Source organism: Arachis hypogaea, chromosome 9, assembly GCF_003086295.3.
Source record: "Arachis hypogaea cultivar Tifrunner chromosome 9, arahy.Tifrunner.gnm2.J5K5, whole genome shotgun sequence".
Lineage (NCBI taxonomy): Eukaryota > Viridiplantae > Streptophyta > Magnoliopsida > Fabales > Fabaceae > Arachis > Arachis hypogaea.
This window is the reverse complement of record NC_092044.1, coordinates 103,311,220-103,331,756: the sequence shown is the minus strand read 5'-3', so window position 1 is coordinate 103,331,756 and position 20,537 is coordinate 103,311,220. Positions and strand designations below refer to the sequence as shown.

The window sequence follows — 20,537 nt, the reverse complement described above, 5'->3', positions numbered from 1 at the left end:
ACATATAGTTTTGAAACTCTGGATATTAGCTTTCTAACGCGACTGAAATTGCCTCATTTGGACCTTCTTTAACTCAAGTTATGCTCGCTTGAGAAAAGGTCAGGATTGACAGCATTTACAAATTCTCTTTGAAGGTGTTGCACTTTCCTGGGGCTTCTCTGCTTGTTCTTCTTTTTCTTTGGCCTTGCCTAAAATCTTTTAATAATCTCCTAAACATATCAAAGCTCAAAATAACTCCACAAAAAATCAATTAAGTCATAAGAATCTCAATTATAATGAGAAAATCACTAACTTTATTCAAATGAATGATAAAGAAAAATAATTAAAGATGCTCATGTATCAATGACCTATTGTTAGATTATCCTTCCATCAAAGTGTACAACACAACGTTAGCTGCTGTGGATCGTTTACTCCAAGCTGTTAAGCTTACCCCTTGAGCCTAATCTTTAATGCCAAATGAAGGTTCCTAATGACTTGAAAAGGTAGGGTTGAATCAAGAAAATACAATTTAGGTACTTTTATTAATTATGCAGGACAAAATAAAACAGGAGATTATTTCCAGTTTTATCTTGTCATGAATATGCAAAATATAGAAAGCATAGAGAGAATGACACTACGATATATCCTGGTTTAGCTATTAAATTTAAATATAATGTAATCTATATCTAGTCTTTACCATAAATTATGATAAAATTTTCACTATAATCAACCTTGATTACAATTACCAATTCAAAAGTCAAACTACTCTTTTTGCACCTAAACTACACCTAACTTTAAACACCTCTAAGTACATACATAACTTAGAGAAAAGGCAATTGTGTGAACTCTAACCTAATAAACACCTTCAAACAGAAACTCAAACATAATCAAATAAGGCTTTTGTATAATCTAGCTCTTTTTGCCTTTTATTACTCTCGATCTAAAATCAAACTAGACAATAGAGAAATAGGGAACACTTAAAAACAAAAAAAGAAAACACTTAAGTTTTAAGACTGCGTATGCAATCTATTTTCTTGCTTTCTTCCTTGAACAAAATCTTCATATGTTGGAATATTGATCAGCTTTAAATGTAGAGAATTCTTTCTTCTTTATTTTGTTGTGATAGTAATTGCTGATATCATGGCTAAGACTGATGACATTAAAGAGGAAATTCTTCTTGTTTTGCTTGATAACAAGTGCAACATTATGTTCTTTTGTTATGCTTAATCTGATACACAATAAAGGGTTGATAGTTGTCATTTTTCTCTTAATCATGATTCCTTAATATTCGGAACCTGCAATATTTGAAATAGAGAGTTAGTTAATTTAAACACAATCAAATGTTTGTCATTATCAAAGTTAAGATCAAATCTTGACAGAACATACACATTATATTATTAAGAGTACATGTTAGACAGGTAAAATTTGGCTGAGACCCGAACCAAATTCGACCTGCTTTAGGTCAAGTTACCAACTCACTCTGAAAGCTAATCCCGAGCTATTGCATTGTCAGTCCTAATACACATGCTTGAAGGTCAACCTCCAATCGTTTGAGATCAACTGATATATATATACTTTATCTAAGGTTTTGGATGCTTCATCAATTCATTTTCTTAACCTTTTTTCATTTTAACGTCTTATCCACTAATAGAAAGGCATGCACAAATTCAAATCCAATCGACTCAAAAAAAGAAAAAATCACTCCTCCCTTAAAAAAAATTAGTACACAAAACTCACTATTTATTTTATGTTAGATGTTAAACAGAAAATACTTTATCAAAAAATAATTATATTTTCAATTGATAGATTTAAAATTGATTTTATTTAACATTTTTGATAAGATAATTACTTTTTGAATTGATCACTACTAATAATAAACGTATAAAATTCTTTAATTAGCTTGAAACTAAACTAACTTTAACAAAATGAATTGCATCAAGAAACAATTTTAAAAATGTAGAACCAAATAATTGGATTGAATTCATAATACAATCTCTCATTTTCCATCCGTTTTTTTAGCGGTGTTTTGCACATGGGGTTTTAAAAATTTATCCCACCTTTATTGAACAATAGAAACTGAATATGTATAAGATATCCTTCCATATATATCGTTTGAGTCTTTGAGGTGACATTATTTGATCCCTAGTATATTATACGAGTAATGCTATATGTACATCAAAATCAGTCACCAAAATCATATGTTAGAATATAAATACATATTAAAAATAAATTAAACTACATATATATTTATACACAAATATATTGATAACTAATTTTAGTAGTTGATTTTAATATCTAAATAATATTTTTGATATTATATATACTTCCTATATTCCCGTTGATCAAAACATATAGTCTATCTTGCTCCAGAAAAGTAATGTGTTAATGGACGAGACAAGAGAAAATATGTATGTGTTCACACCAAAATAGAAGTCTCAGCATCAATCTCACTTTCAAACTCATGCTTTCTTGCTTTATATATATATATATAAAAGATTGATTGGCTTATTATTTGTCTTAGTTCTATAAAAAATATTAAATTAAATTGTTAAAAAAATGATAAATAAATATATTAATGTATTTACAGTTGATTTTGTGCCTTTAAAACTTATATTTATTTTTTATATTATTGACTTTGTTTTTGTATTACTGTCATATAGAATATGTTATTAATTATTTAACTTTGATCTTAGAGTAGAACTACATTAAAATCAAATAAGATTTTTTTTTAAATTCAAATAAAATATTTTAAATTTTAAAGACAAAAACAAAATTATACTTAAACGTAGAGACTAATTTAATACTTTATTCTAAAAAAAATACCAAAAAAATTTACTTAAGATACATTAATAGAAAAGTGGACTATATTCATGTCCACACACATTCATATACTATGAAGATATCAGACGGGACAGCTACTTTAATTTGTAGCTTTTGGATCAATGAAATTAAGACTACTAAACAACCATGAAGATACGTGTTAGTGTGTTGCACTTGTTTATTTCATGGAGTCAACAAAATTGAATCATTGATACCCAAGTGTTTGTTCATATTCATTAATTATTTTCTGAATGATTTTACACAACAGCTATATATGAACGGTCGTTTTCGTCCTAGAGAACAACTAACATGGATATAATAAAAATAAATATTGGTACCAAATTACATACCAATAATGTTTTTATTAAGAAGCTAAACAGATAATTACTTTGTGTACTTAATTAAAATAAATCCATTATTATAGAATAAAATATAGCTCCTATTTGAAGTGATGATGAATTAATAAATTTCAAGCAAATACACAAAATATGTCACACAAATAAATAGGAGCAATTTATCATAATAAATAAATTGGCCTCCAAATTTATCAGAATATATTTTTTACAAAATAGATATCGAAATGTATTTTTTTTATAAACTATATAAACTGCGACAGGAGTCCTGCGGTTTACGAATGCACGTAATCCGCTACAGAATGTCGCGGTTTACGTTCGAAATAAAGCATCACATAATCCGCGGTAGGGGTGTCGCGATTTATACTTTAGTGTGGACTTAGTTCATTTTTCATGGAGTGTGAGTTATTGGCCTTTGGTTTGCCTTTTTATGTGATGGTTATTAGTGGCTAAGAGAAGGGGGTTGAATCTTAGCCCCTTTTTTTGCTGAGGGTTACTTTCTGCCCTTTAAAATAACTTCAGGAGATTTTTCTTCTTTTTGTCTCGTAACTAGTCAAGAGACATTTTTTTTTTGTCTCGTAACCAGTCAGGAGATATTTTTCAATTTTGTCTCCTATGCAACAGAATCAGAAATGGAGTAGAAGAGAAAGAGAGAATTACACCAAGAAGTATCCTGGTTCAGCTGCTAAGTGCAATGCAGCCTACATCCAGTCTCCATCACAACAATGATAGAATTTCACTATAATCATCTTGATTACATACACCAATTCTCCCTAAGAACTACCTTTCCTATCCGGGACAAGTCTAAAATCTATCCCCAGCCCTTAACTTGACTTGGTCACCTACCAAGTATTCAACTGCTAAGTGCTAACCCAACTTGTAAGGGGATTCTCACAGAATCATGATACACAACACATAGATGTACAAAGGACCTCTAAGACACCTATGACTTTTTCTTTAATTTTGTACCCTCTGTCTTTTACCTCTCATTGGCTTTTTCTTACAAACATCACACTGTTTGTCCTTTTCACCATGAGACTCAGACAGACAAAACTTAAAGAAAATACAAAATAGAACATTGAAGGAGAAGAATTTCTGTTAGCTTGGGTAGCTATGAGAACTCTGTGCTTATTCTTTTTGTCTCAAGTCTTGGCTGTTCACACTTATTATAGAAGGAGAAACCTCCAAGGTTGAAATAGTTCAAACCGAGCCAACTTCTTCTTCTTCAATCATCAAATCCGGTTCGGCCAGAGAGAAGAGAGAGGGAACCGAATGCAAAAACCAACATGCAATTACCTCTTCCTCATCCCATCTCTTCAATCTTTATCAATCTGAGCCTTCCATCTTGACTTGGTCCCCAAGAAAGATTTTTGACCCTTGATGAACACTTGATTTTTGAAAGCTCCATCTGCTCCACTTCTGCTTCCTCCTCCACGTAGCTATAGTAACTACCTTCTGTGATGGATGAACAAAAAGTAGAGACGAGTCATACCCCTGGGATCTTCTTCTCTGACCGAATGGATTACTTCCATTTTTAGGTATGGAGATCTTGAGACTTCCTCACCACATCTTACCTTTTGTGGCAAGGATCTCAGTCATACCTTAATGTAGATCTTCTTTCTGCAAGAGCCATCATCACCTCGGCCTCTTACTTGTTCATAGATTCTCTTCTACCTCTGATAGCTTGCATCTTCAAGCTTCTTCACTGTCAGTGAAGTGATCAAAACTGGAGAGAGAAGAGAGAGAAGAGTGAAAAGCTTTTAATGAAAGTAAAGAAAGAAATTAAAATGAGCTAATTATCACTTCCCTTCCCCATGCCTTGTAACGTGTGGAATCAATTAATGCAATCAAATCAATTGCACTTTCTCTTTTCTGTTACTAAAGCATGCATTAAATCCATTTAATCAAATTTGAATTCTATCAAAGAGGGGGTAGGGTATTCGTGGAAAACATGCATTGTTCTTTCCTTCTTTCTTTTTAATTTTTCATACCAAACCTTGTTGGTCTTGTAGCAAGGATTAATTGGGCTTCACATTGATTTTCTGGCCCAATCAACATATGAATAATTCAGCCATAATTATTAAAATATTTTTGTACCAAAGGCTGATTGTTTTGTCAATATTTTAGACTTTTCATTACTTAAAGCCCAATGACCAAAATCTGCAAGCAACATAGAAATTATTAATTGAATAATTTTGAAGCATAAATCAATTTAATAATTTCTAATTACTATTTTAATAATGTTTGATCATCATATTAATTTAAAGGTTTTTAAACTCATTATTATGTATGGCGCAACATTGGTTGGTGTTTTGATTTAATTGAAATTAGTCTCTTGAACTCATAGAATTACTAACAAAATTAGAACACATTTACTCAAGAGATAAATAAGATAAAATGGTTATTTCTTTAAATATGAGATGAAATTGCACATCATTTTAGTCATAGTGCCTGCTAATTGGAGATTGAAATCATTTTTTATATCTGTCCACTGACACCTACGAAATGAGACGCCTACAAAATAGAGCAGCCATTCGTAGATGAAATGACTTCCATTAGAATATTAGGATGGATAAGGAATGATCATATTGAATATTAAAATATTTAATTTTTTATTAAGTTAACAATTTATTTTTATATAATATCAAACATGTAATACATTTGTTGAATTTATAGTCAATTTAGTTCTAAAATTTATAGTTCTAAAATTTAGGATTGAACAAGTATATTTGTTAAATTTTTTTATTTAATACTAAGTACATGCTACCTGAATTAAAAGAGTTATGATGAATAATAGATTAATTTACTAGTCTTATTTTTGAATGGTTAATCTATATAAATGCAATTAATTATTTTAAGATTGTAATTTATTTCATATTTAATATTATATAAAAATAAATTGTTCTTAAACTTGAAGAAAAAATCAGGAATATCATTGAGATTCCCTTCATAAAGTGACAGAGAACTTAGCCAATGAAATGAGCTAATAAATAGAGAAGACATAGCCTGAAAAAGAATAAAATAAATAAATAAATAAATAAACACAACATTCCAAGCCAAAAAAAATTGATAAAATTAAAACAAAATAATCAAAATGGTCATTGAAAATGCCTGAGAATGAGTAGCATGGTGGGAGAATGAAGCAATGCAGTGGGACTAATACTAGAGGTACAGTGATGGGCATGGTAATGCACACCAAGAAGATGGAGATGTAGAAGCTAAAAAGGTTCGCGATTTATGCACATTTTCAACTCACACACAAATTACGATACCCCTATTACGGATTAGGTGTAGCGGTTTACGTTCTAAACCGTGAGTTTTCCGTTGCGATTTACATAGTTTATGAAAAAAAATACATTTTAGTATCCGTTTTGTAAAATATGTATTTTAATAATATTAAAAATTATTTTATTTATTTTGATAAATTGCCCAATAAATAGTGATACTTAAACACCTTTTTTTGTGTCAAATAAGTAAATCACCACATCTTAACTAGTAATCACTTTATAGAGAATTATTTGACAAAAAGAAAATAGATTTACCTATGATTATTACAGATTTTGTCTTGTTTATTTGTGGTAGTTGTGATATTTCCACATGGAGAAACTTGCAAACAACAGCTCTTAAACAATACCACTTGGTGCCACGACAATGGGGCTCCTAACCCTATGTGCACCACCACCCTCTTCCACCCAAATAAGCTCTCCAAACGACACATTTTCCTTCTTGTTCCTCGTGTAACTTATTGTAACAACGTAGCTTTGATTCTCATTCTTGTGACCAAATATTAGTGTCATAGGTGACACTGTAACAACAGAACCCCTAGGATGTGTCACAACAGCTTTATAGGTAGCCTCACCAAGATCACCGACATTGGTCACCTTCCTCCTAAATTTCTTCACCATTGTCCTTAATTTTTTGTTATACAATGCTATAAATGAAGGGTAGTTAAGATCCAAAGATGGGTTAGCACAAGTATAGGATTTTGATCTTGTAATGGTCAAGATTTGCTTATGTGTATATCCCATTGCACAAAGAAGATTAACATAGTCTTGTGGAGACGCATCATATACCAAACCTGGATCAAGAGCTTTATTGGGATCAATTTGACCTGCTCCCATTACAAGAGGTGAAGCATCTTGGCCTAGATTTCCATTGTCCCCAATTGGATGTTTAGTGTTGTCCAATGGGTTCGCGGTTGTCACCACGGCGGACCTTATCGCCGCAGGGCTCCATTCAGGGTGCGCGGCTTTAAGTAAAGCCGCGACTCCAGAAGCATGGGGACAAGCCATTGAAGTTCCTGAGAGTATGTTGTAGGCACTTGGTAGGTACACATTTTCCCCGATTCTAGCGGCTGCGGCATTAGGAATAAAAGCCGCCAGAACTCGAGACCCTGGCGCCATTACATCAGGCTTCAAGACTCCGGGGTAGCTCGGAGAAGGGCCCCTTGAGGTGTAAATGGCAGCAGCTGGGGCCGGCTTAGTTCCAACAAATGTTTGTTGGAATTTGATGCTGGCAGTGGCCATAGGATCCCTTTTTGCATACTTGATGATATGTGGAGCATCCTTTGGGTTGATCACAATGCTCGGAACCGAGAAGGATACTAATTCTATTAGTACCGGATCCTCGGAAATAAAGATGGCGCCACCAACACTGGCTTTAGTGGTAGCCCTTAGTTGGTCTATGACGGACACAGATTTTAAGTTATCACAGATAACAATGACATATTCTGTGTCCATTTGTGACAACTTCTGGGCTGAATCGCATGAAGATATTGTTCTGTTATAAACAAGATTGAAGTCATAGACAACTGCATTTGCTGGGAACAGAGTCCAACCAATTACGGTTATGCCATTTCCCAGTTCCAAGCTTCCAAACGTTCGGTCTATGGTGCCGGCGGCGACGGTGAGGAGCCAAGGAATTCCGTTGTGCAAAGTGCCGAGGTCCGGGCCGGCGTTTCCCGCGGACGAAGAAACAAGAATCCCTTTCTCCATTGCAGCAAAGGAAGCTATGGCGATGGGGTCCTCGTAGAGAGTGACATTGTCAAAGCCCATGGAGATGGAAATTATATCGACACCATCAGAAATTGCTTGGTCCATGCCGGCCAAAACGTCCGACGCCAGTCGGCCCTCATTCCAAAGGACCTTGTACATGGCCAGCCTCGCCCGCGGCGCAATGCCTCTTGCCACCCCTTCTGCATAACCGAAGAAAGAGGCGCCACCGACGTAGTTCCCTCCGACAGTGGATGACGTGTGGGTGCCATGCCCCATTGTGTCTCGGGCCGAGTTCATTGAAATTATGATGTTAGGATTCGCAGCGATCACACCCTTGTTGAAGTACCTACGGAATATTTATTTCATCAACGGTAACTACACTAATTAACTGTTTCACATCTGTTGAATTTGGATTAATAAATATTACCTGGCTCCGATAAGCTTTAAATTGCAATTTGAGGCGTTGAAATCTTGTCCTAGCTCGCATGTTCCTCTCCATTTGGATGGGATGTTTTTGGTCATTCCATCGTCTTTGAAGCTCTCGCTCTCCGGCCAGACGCCGGAGTCAATCACGCCGACAATGGCGCCGTCGCCGAGATTGGAAGCTTTCCAAAGGCCATAGGATGGGTCAAGGGAGAGATACTCAAAAGTGTGAGTTGTGTCTACGGTGACAAACCTATCCGGATAAGCCGCCACGAAGCCATGAGTGTTCTTTATTGCCTCAAGTTCATCTAAAGATAGCACTGCACTGAATCCATGCATGGCTTCATCATAGGTGTAAACCAAATTATTATTATTATTACTATTGGTTGTCAAATGATCAGAAATTGATGATAGCTTTATGGAATAACGAATGGTTGACTCATACCAATCACTGTGACTAGCATAGACCTGAGGCATTAGGGACTTGTCCATGTGAACTATGTATGTTTTGGAGCTTTGAGCAGCGAATAGAAGAAGCCATGGAACAGTCATAAGTAAAATCAATTTCTGATGCTCCATTGATTGATTTTTCAGCTCTCTAATTAAGCATCTATACTCGAAAACAGTGATTATAATTTTAGCTTAGGAACGTGAACGAGCTTATATAGACATATATTGTTTAGCTTCTTGTGCCTTTGTTTGTATGGCATGTGATTGATGCTGACATATATAATAATTGCAACCAAAATCAGAATAATAATATTAATCTATACAATAATGAACAAGTATATATTATTTATTGTATTAAGTGGGATCAAGTCCATTTGTTAAGATCTAAACTATATATGATTGGAACTAGCGAGTTAAAAACCAAACCAAAAGGGTTAAGGGACGGTGAGAAGAACTTAAAAGTTCTAGTTCAATTCAATTTGATGTTACCAACATTACTACTGTTCTGAATTTGATTGAGTCAATTAATTAATTAATTTTAGGCTTGGCAACTTCGTATCTATCATCATTTTTATCTGTGTATGCGCAGCTGAATTTAGAATTGGAATAGCATTATAGCAGTAATTCCTTCTTTTGAGTTAAGTTTCAAAGTCGTTTTTAAAATTTATCACATATATTAAAATAGTTTTTAAAATTTTAATTGCATTATTTATATCCTAAATTTAATAAAAGTGATTTAGAAAATAATATAATATATTTTTATTAATCTTAAAAACATAATTAACATAACTAAAATTTCAGAAACAATTTTAATATTTACAGTCAATTTTAAAGATCATCTTTAGAAATTAACTTTTCTTTCTTTCTTTCTTTTAGTTTTAAATTTTTATTTGTGTTGCAAATGTCTTTTTTTTTTTTGTCATAGCAAATGTCTTTTAATCTTTGTCAATGTCAGCACAGGTTGAAAGGCACCACCCGCTAGCTAGTTGCTAACAAACAAGAGTGCCACCAGGATGGTAGAAATTTCCAGGAGTGGGCCAATTCCTTCGGATGGATTCAGCCTTTTTCTTCTGATGATTTTTCATGGTTGACATGAGATAAAAATAAGTAGGGGAGAAAAAAAATCAATCTCAATTGCATAATTGCTAAGGAATTAGTGAATTACCCATCCATAAGGTCGGCTGTGTTTGGAGAACATTCCAACAATGCAACACATACATGACCGTGGTGGTTCAAAGTGGTAGATATTCCTTCATTTTAACCACTGAGCTTGATGAGTTCGATTTTTTGGATATAGGAAATTACTAATATTATGTTTCTAGCTCAAATATTGGAACAAGGAGTCTTTAATAAGAAGATATTTATTGCTTCACATAAAAAAAATTTAGGTGCCAACACTTTTATTTTTTTTGGAAGTAAATGGAGCGCAACACAACATGGTGAAGCAAATGAAAGAGCTACAAACAGCATCATTATTTAAGATAAAACAATTCCTAGTCATCTTCAGCATGACCATCAACATTCAACAACCAAAGGGCTCACTACCAATCCATTCCTCAAAACATGCAAACGACCTGTTTATAATTTCCACCACACTTGAGGCATGATTTCGGAAGAGCCTGCTATTTCTTTCTAGCCAGATCGTCCAGATAACAGCAAAGAACCCAAAGAACCACCTCTTTCTGTCAACCGACTTTGCTGATGAGTTCGTCCACCTTTCAAAGTGTTGCTTTAGTGTACCTAGACAACTCCACGTCCTACCAAAGGCGAGCAGCCAGTCACACCACACCTGCCAAGTTATCTCACAACCAAGAAACAGACGAAAAGCAGTTTCCACAAACTCACAACATAACACATACATATTGTCATTCTGAGCAAGAACGCGTAGTCTACACAGTCTATCCTTAGTATTCACCAGGCCAACCAAAGCAAACCAAGAAAAAAGTTCAATTCTCGGAGGGACGAACGCTTTCCAAACAGCACTAGTGAAGCTATAGCTAGTGATTTTCTCTGGTAGAACTTCCGCCTGCAATACCTATACAAAGGAATTAGTTCTCTATCCTCTCTCTCAGTTGTGGGCTTAACTGATTGTAAGATCTCGTATAGTTGGTTAACTAAATCCAACTCCCATTGGAACAACTCTCTCCTCCACTAGAAACTCCAAATTCACTCTAGCCCATCCCAAAACTCACAATCCCCTATAACAAATCTGTTAAGGTTTGAAACCGAGAAGAGCCTAAGAAACATATCTTTCAACACCCCATTAGATAACCAGCTATCCTCCCAGAACCGGATTGTTCTGCCGTTCCCGAGGTCCATAGACAACCATCTGATCATCTTTTCTCTCATCTGCGGCTCACTTATTTGTAACTGGCAGATATCCTTCCAAGGGCCCCCTCTTGGGAGACCAGGCTGGCCGCTCAGCATCATAGTAGTATTCATATTGTTATAGGAGCAAACCACTTTCTTCCATAAAAGACAGTCTTCTTTTGAGAACCTCCACCACCATTTAAAGAGCAGGGCTGTATTTCGAATCACTGCATCACCAACTCCCAAACCACATGCCTTCTTGGGAGCCATTACTACTTCCCATTTCACGAGCGGTAATCCGTGCCTCCCATCCTCTGTACTCCACAAGAACCATCGTTGTAGGGATATCAACTTCTCTGCCACGGTTTTCGGCATCTTATATAAGCTGATATAGTATATAGGCAGGCTATTAAGAACCGACTTAATGAGGACCAGCTTGCCCGCTTTATTGAGGGTCTTTGCTTTCCACAAATTCAGCTTTTCTTCCACCTTGTCAATCACTGGTTTCCATGTCTTCACCAGCCTCGGATTTTCTCCCAGGGGAATGCCCAGATATCTGACTGGTAATGCTGCCTCCTTACAACCTAACAAAAGACACATCCTACAGACCCACATCCTATCACAGTTGACCGGAATAAAGCTGGAATTCACAAAATTAATACTCAACCAGACATCAGTTCAAAGCATCGAAGCAGCCGCTTATAATTCCTGATGTTCTCCTCTTCAGTGGGGTAGAAAAGAATAGTATCATCTGCAAACTGCAAGTGTGACAACTCAATGTTATTCCTTCCAACCAGTAATGGAGAGATACGGCCGTATCTTATCGCCTCTCCAATCATCCTGTGAAGCATATTAACAACGAATACAAACAGAAAGGGAGATAGTGGGTCTCTTTATCGCAAGCCCCTTTCTATTTTGAAAGGCTTCAAAGGTGATCCATTGATTAGTACCGACATAGAGGCAGAGCAGACACACTCCTTGATCCAACCTTTCCATCTCTGGCCGAAATTCATCTTCTGTAACACAATATCCACAAAGGCCCACTTGACCCTATCATAAGCCTTTTGGAAATCCAACTTTATTATCACAGAGCTCTTTTTCCGTGACTTCAGCCAGTGCACAATTTCACAGGCGATCAGAGCCCCATCATGTATTTTCCTGCCCTTTACGAAAGCGCTCTGAGTCTCTCCTACCAAGCCCGGCATTACCTTCCGCATCCTCCGAACCGACACCTTTGATATGACCTTATAGACACAACCCACCATACTAATCGGTCGAAGATCCTTTATTTCTCTGGCTCCAGTAAACTTCGGCGCCAGCGCCACCCAAGTGATATTCGAATCGCTAGGTAGCTTAGCTGACTGGAAAAACCCTATCACCGCTCCAGTGAACTCCCTCCCTAATTCTTTCCAATACTTCTTTATGAAATTCATATTATACCCATCGCTGCCTAGCGCATTTGTTGACTCACAATCCCAAACTGCATTCTTTATTTCTTTAGCCGTTGGCATCAACTCTAACTCTGTTGCTTGTGTCTCAGTAATTTGCTGTACCAGTCCATCCCTGAAGCCAATATTAGGCGATGGCTCCTGGTGGTACAGTCCCTTATAGAAGTCTCGAATAGCAAGCTTGATCCTTACTTGATTGCTTACCAGCCTCCCATTAACCATTAAGGCATTAATCCGATTGGATCTTTTTCGCGCTGAGGCTAACTTGTGGAAATAGCGAGTGTTTTTATCCATCTCCTTTGCATGCTGAGATTTTGACATCTACTTCCAATGCAGCTCCTTTCTACCATTTCCTACAGAAGCTCATAAGCGCCTTTCTTCTTGCTTCGATAGTCCCATTAGCCATTCCGGTACTCACTATGTCATCTACTTTCTTTATTTCATCCGCAAATTGTGTAATCAGCAAAAAAAAGTGAGTAATCTCACACTATTAGATGAAATTTTACACCATTAAAAATATTAAATAATGATTAATTAATAGTTACAAATCACAAAATTTGCTAGCCCTAACACTCTTCTAAAAAAAATACAAATATATTTAAGGAATGAAAAAATAATGAGAATAATAGGATGTAATTGTAAGCTTAGTTGAGTTACACTATTCCAAGTTCAACTCATTAAAATTCACTGCTCAAATAATATTAACATCATCTATAATTATATATAAATTATAATTTATATTTAGAAAAAGTAATATATATATATATATATATTAAATTAGTTCATAAATTAAATAATTCATTTAATTAATTTAAATTAGTCAAATAATTAATTTATTTATTTATTTAAACAAGTATCAAAAATTTAAATTTTATCTTATATAGATAATAACTCATTAATCAACGATAAATTCTTAAATAAAATCTCAATCTATTAAAAATATTATGAAAAATCCAAAAAAAATATTGGCTAATTTAATTTAATATATGAACACAAATTAGGACTCAAATTCACTCGCAAACTCACAAAATTAGTTTACGAGATGATTTAACTCACTTTAGCTTTAGAAATTGGTATACAAAATAGTTTTTTATTTAATGTAATTTTATTTTGTCCACTTAAAATATGAAGGTAGTGCGCATAGATTTTATCTATCTCTATTGTCCTAACATATTTGTATTTTCTTTCTCCTCTACCAAAAAAAAAAAAAAAAGACTGGCTTGTGATGATAACAAATTCTTTCATTTTCTTTTTGCAGTAATAAATAGAAGAAAAGCCTAAAAATACGAAATTTTGTTCTCTTAACTTTTATAGTTTGTTTATATTCAAAACAAAAGCATCGGATATCCATATATATCAAGTTCCTATTAAGAGGGACCCTTCGAAATAAATAGATGAAAACGAAATTGTGATTTATGTTGATATTCATTATTGGGCTAAATAAGATTCAAAATTGGCTGCTTATTACTCTCATCCAATTAAAATTTTCTTGTGGCTTGGTTCTCTTCTTTATTAAAAAGGAAAATATGAACTTGGTCCTATCATAATCGCATGCATAAATCAATTCCATACGTTTAGTTTCAAGCATAAGTATCTGATATGACCGTTATACATCGGTTACGAGTTATAACTCGGCAGATTTTTTTGTAATTGACGCATTAACTCTACTGAATTTATGGCAATAAATGACCTTTGATCGGTCATATCAGAGACAATCAATTGAGGAATATGGCCGTTATCATCTTCCGACTATAAAAGGAAACGATTGAAATCGGCAAAGGTATTAAATCATTTTAAGCTGAAAAGTTCTCTTCAAAATAATTCTCATTAACTGACTTGAGCGTCGGAATACTTTTTGCAGGTACTCCCCCCTTTGTTTCATTCGCTGGTTGAGGTATATTGTGGCTCATTGATAAGGTCGGCCAACCATTTTGCGAGGGACGAGATATAGTTCGGCTACAACAAGGCAAGAATATTTGGTGCCCATCGTAGGGCCGAAATTCGGAATTTTTTCTTCTTAGGTCCCAAATAGCCCCCCGGCAACTATTAATGGCTGACGCGCCTCCTCCCACTCCATCCGAGCTCCTTCGTATGGTAACCGAGATTCAGCAGGCAAACCAACAAATGGCCGAGGCAAATGAGCGTATGAGGAATGAAAATCAAAGGATGCAGCAACAAATCGAGCAATTAGTCAACGCTCGCATCGAGCATAATAACGATCGTAATGAGCGGCACACTGATGATGAGCGCCGTACACATGTCTCGGAGACACCTCGAGATGATGAAGGCGGGGGTCCTCGGGATAACGAAAATACAGCCGAGGGCGAGGGGGACGAGCTTGACAATTCTACAAGACCGTTCACAGCAGACATCATGAATTTCCAACTGCCTAGACAATTTTCTTTACCGACAATGTTAACTCTGTATGATGGATTAGGAGATCCAAAACAACACATCAAGAAATTCCGATCAATTATGATCGTCAATGGTGCATCTGACCCTATTCTATGTCGTTGTTTTCCATCCTTTTTAGATGGTCCTGCACTTGACTGGTTTTGCTCCTTGCCTGCAGATTCCATTTCACGATTTCAGGAGCTGGCAAAACAATTCGAGGGTTACTTTGCGGCGTCCGCCATATACTTGGACGATTCTGACTATTTGAAGACCGTTAAACAAGGTCCTCAAGAAAGTCTGAAAGACTACATTACCCGCTTTACGAAGATAGCCATAAGGATCCCTGATCTCCACCCTGAAGTCCACTTGCAAGCCATCAAGAGCGGCCTTCGCCCCGGAAAATTTCAGGAAGCTATCGCGGTAGCCAAGCCAAAGACTCTAGCCGAGTTTCGTGAGAAGGCCAAAGGCCAGATAGATATTGAGGAGCTTCGCTAGGCCCAAAAGGCTGAAAAGTCGGCAACCACCAAGGACGACGAAAAACCTCGGGAAAATAGAAAGAGCTTTAAGCCTACGCTCCGCTACGAGTCATACACGCAGTTTAATGCAAAGAGGGACGATATTATCAAGGAAATACTAAATTCCAAGTTGATCAAACCCCCTCGAAAGGCCGGAAGTTATCTGACAAACCCCAATTTGACGGTTTATCTTGTATTGATTTTAGGGGATTTTATAACCTTGTACCCACATTTATTCAATGAAATAGCATGGTTTTGTATATTCTCCTTTAATTGTGCTTAAGAGTGAAAACATGCTTTTTAGGCCTTAAAATAGCTAAATCTAATTCACCTTGATTCCATTAGATGCCTTGATATGTTTGTTAAGTGATTTAGGGTTTAGGAGGCAAAGATTGGATCAAGGGAATGAAGAAAGAAGCATGAAAAGTTGGAGAACTCATGAAGAAATGAAAGAACCGGAAAGCTGTCAAGCCGACCTCTTCGCACTTAAATGACCATAACTTGAGCTACAGAGGTCCAAATGATGCGGTTCTAGTTGGGTTAGAAAGCTAACATCCGGGGCTTCAAAATGATATAAGATTTGCCATAGTTTCTACAAGTATGGTGGCGCGCACGCGCATAGTACGCGCACGCGCCGTTGCTGCCACCTAGTCCACTTGAAGCAAAACGTGGCCAGCGATTTTAGAAGCCTTGTGGGCCCAATCCAACTCATTTCTGATGCTATTTAACCCAAGGAGTGAAGAGGGAAACACATGTTAGTTACCATTAGTCATAGTTTAGTTTTAGAAGTAGTTAGAACTAGTTTCTAGAGAGAGAAGCTCTCACTTCTCTCTAGAATTAGGATTAGGATTGGGTTCAGTTCTTAGATCTAGATTTAGATTCATCTTCTTCTACTTCTATCTTCTCAATTTCTTGTAGTTACATTCATCCTTCTCCTATTCTTTTGGTGTAATCTCTTTTATGTTGTTCTTATATTTTATTGTAGATCTAGTATTGTTCCTTCTACTTTCTTTCAATTCAATTCAAGGTAATTCATAATAATTGTGTTTCTTTTGATTGTTGTTGTTAATCTCTTTCAATAATTGTTGTTAGATTCTCTTCTTGTTGTCAATTTGCTTTGCTTTTCTTTTGTGCCTTCCAAGTGTTTGATGAAATGCTTGGTAGGATTTTAGTGTAGCTTTTGTTCCTCTTGGCTTTGGTTGAGTAATTAGTGACTCTTGAGTTATCTAATCCTTTTGTTGATTGATAATTAGAAGTTGCTAATTGATTTGAATACCTCTAAAGCTAGTCTTTCCTTTAGGAGTTGATTAGGACTTGAGGAATCAAATTGATTCATCCACTTGACTTTCCTCCATGGTTAGAGGTTAACTAAGTGGTAGCAATGAACAATTCTCATCACAATTGAGGAGGATAACTAGGATAGGACTTCTAGTTCTCATATCTTGCCAAGAGCTTTATTAGTTGTTAGGTTATTTCCCTTGCCATTTATAATTCTTGTCTATAATCTCAAAAACCCCAAAATAACTCACAACCAATAACAAGACACTTTATTGTAAATCCTAGGGAGAACGACCCAAGGTTTAAATACTTCAGTTATTAATTTTAGGGGTTTGTACTAGTGACAAACAAATTTTTGTATGAAAGGATTATTGCTTGGTTTAGAAACTATACTTCGACGAGATTTTATTTGAGAAATTCTAAACCATCAAAAATCCAATCATCATTATCCAGAACCAAAGAATGTTGACAAATCTAAGTATTGCATGTTTCATCAGAAGTATGGTCACACAATCGATGAATGTGTGATCGCAAAAGATCTTCTTGAACGTTTGGCAAGGCAAGGGCATCTTGATAAATTTATTGTAGGTCATATGCAGAAGAGATCCATCCCTACGACAGATCCATCCCCTGTAGGAACCTCATCAAAAGACAAGGAGAAGGTCCCCGCCCAACCCAGAGGAATAATTAACTGTATTTCAGGGGGCTATGCTGGAGGTGGACATACAAGTTCGGCTAGGAAGTGCACGTACAGAGCTATGCTGGCCCTTGGGGATACCACCAACAATCCTCAGCCAGCACAGAAGATTCCCGAGATGACATTTTTCCCGACCGATTTTAGTTGCAATGATGCAAATTTGGATGACCCTGTTGTCATCTCCATCCAGCTGGGCGACTTAATAGTTCGGAAAGTGTTGCTGGATCCAGGCAGCAATGCCGATGTCCTATTTTTTGCCACATTTGAAAAAATGAAACTAAGTACTAACATTTTGCAACCATCTGTAGGAGACTTGGTCGGCTTTTCAGGAGAACGGGTTCCGGTCATGGGTTCAGTGTGGTTACAAACCACACTAGGTGAGCAACCATTATCCAGAACGCAGGATATCCAATATATTGTGGTTGACTGTTTCAGTCCTTATAATCTTATTTTAGGGCGACCTTTCTTAAATAGATTTGCTGTAATTGTATCTACAGTTCATCTTTGTGTCAAGTTTCCTGTGCAGGATGATATGGTGGCCACAGTTCATGGTGACTTACAAGAAGCTCGGCACTGTTATAACACAAGCTTGAAACCTATCAAGAGAAACAACGAGCGGCGTGTAAACTCCATAGGGGCCGAGCAACCAATGCTAACCGAGCTGGATCTCAGAGCCGACCTTCAAGATCGTCCTTTACCCAATGAAGAGCTAACAAAGCTTACGTTAACTGATGATCCCACCAAATTTACTTTTGTAGGAACGTCCGTGAAAAATGAGGAAAAGGAAAAGCTTATTCATTTTTTGCGATAGAATGCCGACCTATTCGCTTGGACATCAGGATATATGCCAGGCATAGATCCATCTTGTTATCACCCATAAGCTAGCCATAAGTCCGACAGCCCGACCAATATCTCAGAAAAAAGGAATCTTGGAACGGAGAAACGACTTGCATCCATGGCAGAAGCCAAAAAGCTCATTGACGCGAACTTCATATGGGAAATCAGGTTCACCACTTGGTTAGCTAACATCGTGATGGTAAAGAAAAACAATGGTAAATGGCGCATGTGCGTCGATTTCACTGATTTAAATAAAGCATGCCCTAAAGATGCCTATCCTCTGCCTTCTATTAATACTTTAGTAGATAATTCTTGTGGTTATGGTACCTTAAGTTTGATGGATGCATATTCTGGTTACAACCAGATTTTTATGCATCTATCAGACCGGGAAAAAACAACTTTTATTATTGAGTACGGTAACTATTGCTATAACGTTATGCCATTTAGCTTAAAGAATGCAAGAGCAACGTACCAACGACTAATGAATAAGGTCTTTGACCAACAGATAGGTCAGAATGTTGAGGTGTATGTTGATGACATGGTCGCCAAAACAAAGGTCGGCCAATCCCATGTCGATGACCTTGCTGAAATCTTTGGTCAGATCCGAGCTTATAACATGAGGCTCAATCCAGAAAAGTGTGCTTTTGGCGTGCAAGGAGGAAAATTTCTCGGCTTCATCCTTACCAGCCGAGGAATTGAAGCTAACCTAGAAAAATGTCAGGCAATCCTCGACATGAACAGTCCCACAACCATCAAAGAGGTTCAACGACTGACAGGGCGGCTAGCAGCACAGTCCAGGTTCCTGCCATGTTTGGCGTCCAAATCGGCGAGCTTTTTCTAATGTTTATGAAAAAACACAACTTTTCACTGGAACAAAAGCTGTGAATCCGCATTTCAGGGTTTAAAGCAATTCCTTTCTAAACCACCTGTTTTACAAAAACCTAAGGTCGGCGAGCCATTATACTTACATTTGTCAATCACTGATATGGCAGTTAGTTCTGTTCTTGTTGTAGAAAATGAGAAAGCACAGCAACCATTTTACTTTGTGAGAAAATCACTCTAGAATGCCGAGCTTCAATACCCAAGGTTTGAAAAGTTGGCGTATGCTCTCGTTTTCTCGGCAAGGAGGCTTCGTCCCTACTTTTAGAGTCATACAATCAATGTTAGAACTTCCCAGCCACTACGTCACATACTCGCTAAATCCGAGCTAGCTGGGAGGCTGATCAAGTGGTCCATTGAACTCTCAGAGTTTGATATTCACTATCAACCTAGAACATCTGTTAAATTGCAATACTTAGCCGATTTTGTTGCCGAATTCACGGGATCAAGTTCGGACGAAGAAAGTACAAACTGGGTGTATTCGTCGATGGGGCCTCAAACCCCCAAGGATCTAGAGCAGGAATACTTTTGGAAAATCCTGAGGGAGTTGTTGTTGAGCATTCTCTTTGGTTTTCCTTCAAAGCCAGTAACAATCAAGCCGAATATGAAGCCCTCATTGCCGGGCTCATGTTAGCAATTGAATTGCAAGTTATTAATCTACAGGTTTATTGTGACTCCTTGTTACTTGTGCAACAAGTAAATCATTGTTTTCAGACAAAAGATCCTATTCTATTAAAATACCTTAAAATTTTCAAAAAACTTATAACTCATTTTTCAAAGATTGAAATTACTCATATAGATAGAGATCAAAATCACAGGGCAGATGTATTATCTAAGTTAGCTACTAGTCAGTCACACACTGCTTCACTTTTACAGTCAACTCTTCATGAGCCGAGCAGAAATATGATCGGTACCTTTCATATAGACACTGAGGATACTTGGAAAAAGCCATACATCAAATACCTCAAGCATGGGGAGTTTCCATTAGAAATACAAGATATCAAAAAGTTTAAACGGCAAGCATCTTTCTTTACATTGCTGAATGACAAATTGTATAGGCGAGGTTATTCTCGACCACTGTTGAAATGCTTAGACAGGCCAGAGGCTGATTTAGCCTTAGCTAAGGTTCACGAGGGCATTTGTGAGATGCACTCAGGGGC

The 20,537-nt window shown here is 36.5% G+C and overlaps 2 protein-coding genes across 2 annotated transcripts; one reads left to right on the top strand and one right to left on the bottom strand.

Annotated features, from left to right (window-relative positions):
- Positions 1-6,640: 6,640 nt before the first annotated feature.
- LOC112711389 (subtilisin-like protease SBT3) lies at positions 6,641-9,485 on the bottom strand. Its single transcript, XM_025764028.3, has 2 exons — positions 8,574-9,485; positions 6,641-8,492 (listed from the first exon to the last, which is right to left on the bottom strand). The coding sequence occupies exons 1-2, from the start codon at positions 9,146-9,148 to the stop codon at positions 6,776-6,778; spliced, it is 2,292 nt and encodes a 763-aa protein (XP_025619813.1). The 5' UTR covers positions 9,149-9,485; the 3' UTR covers positions 6,641-6,775.
- Positions 9,486-17,449: 7,964 nt separating this feature from the next.
- On the top strand, positions 17,450-18,472 carry LOC112709394 (uncharacterized). Its single transcript, XM_025761283.1, has one exon. It carries the CDS (start codon positions 17,450-17,452, stop codon positions 18,470-18,472), a length of 1,023 nt encoding a protein of 340 aa, XP_025617068.1.
- Positions 18,473-20,537: the final 2,065 nt, after the last annotated feature.

Bases quoted from the DNA above. Each gene is read 5' to 3' on its own strand.
- LOC112709394 (XM_025761283.1), top strand. From the start codon at position 17,450: ATGTTTCATCAGAAGTATGGTCACACAATCGATGAATGTGTGATCGCA.
- LOC112711389 (XM_025764028.3), bottom strand. From the start codon at position 9,148: ATGGAGCATCAGAAATTGATTTTACTTATGACTGTTCCATGGCTTCTT. The intron at 8,493-8,573 runs GTAATATTTATT...AATATTCCGTAG, and splicing joins TTAAAGCTTATCGGAGCCAG to GTACTTCAACAAGGGTGTGA.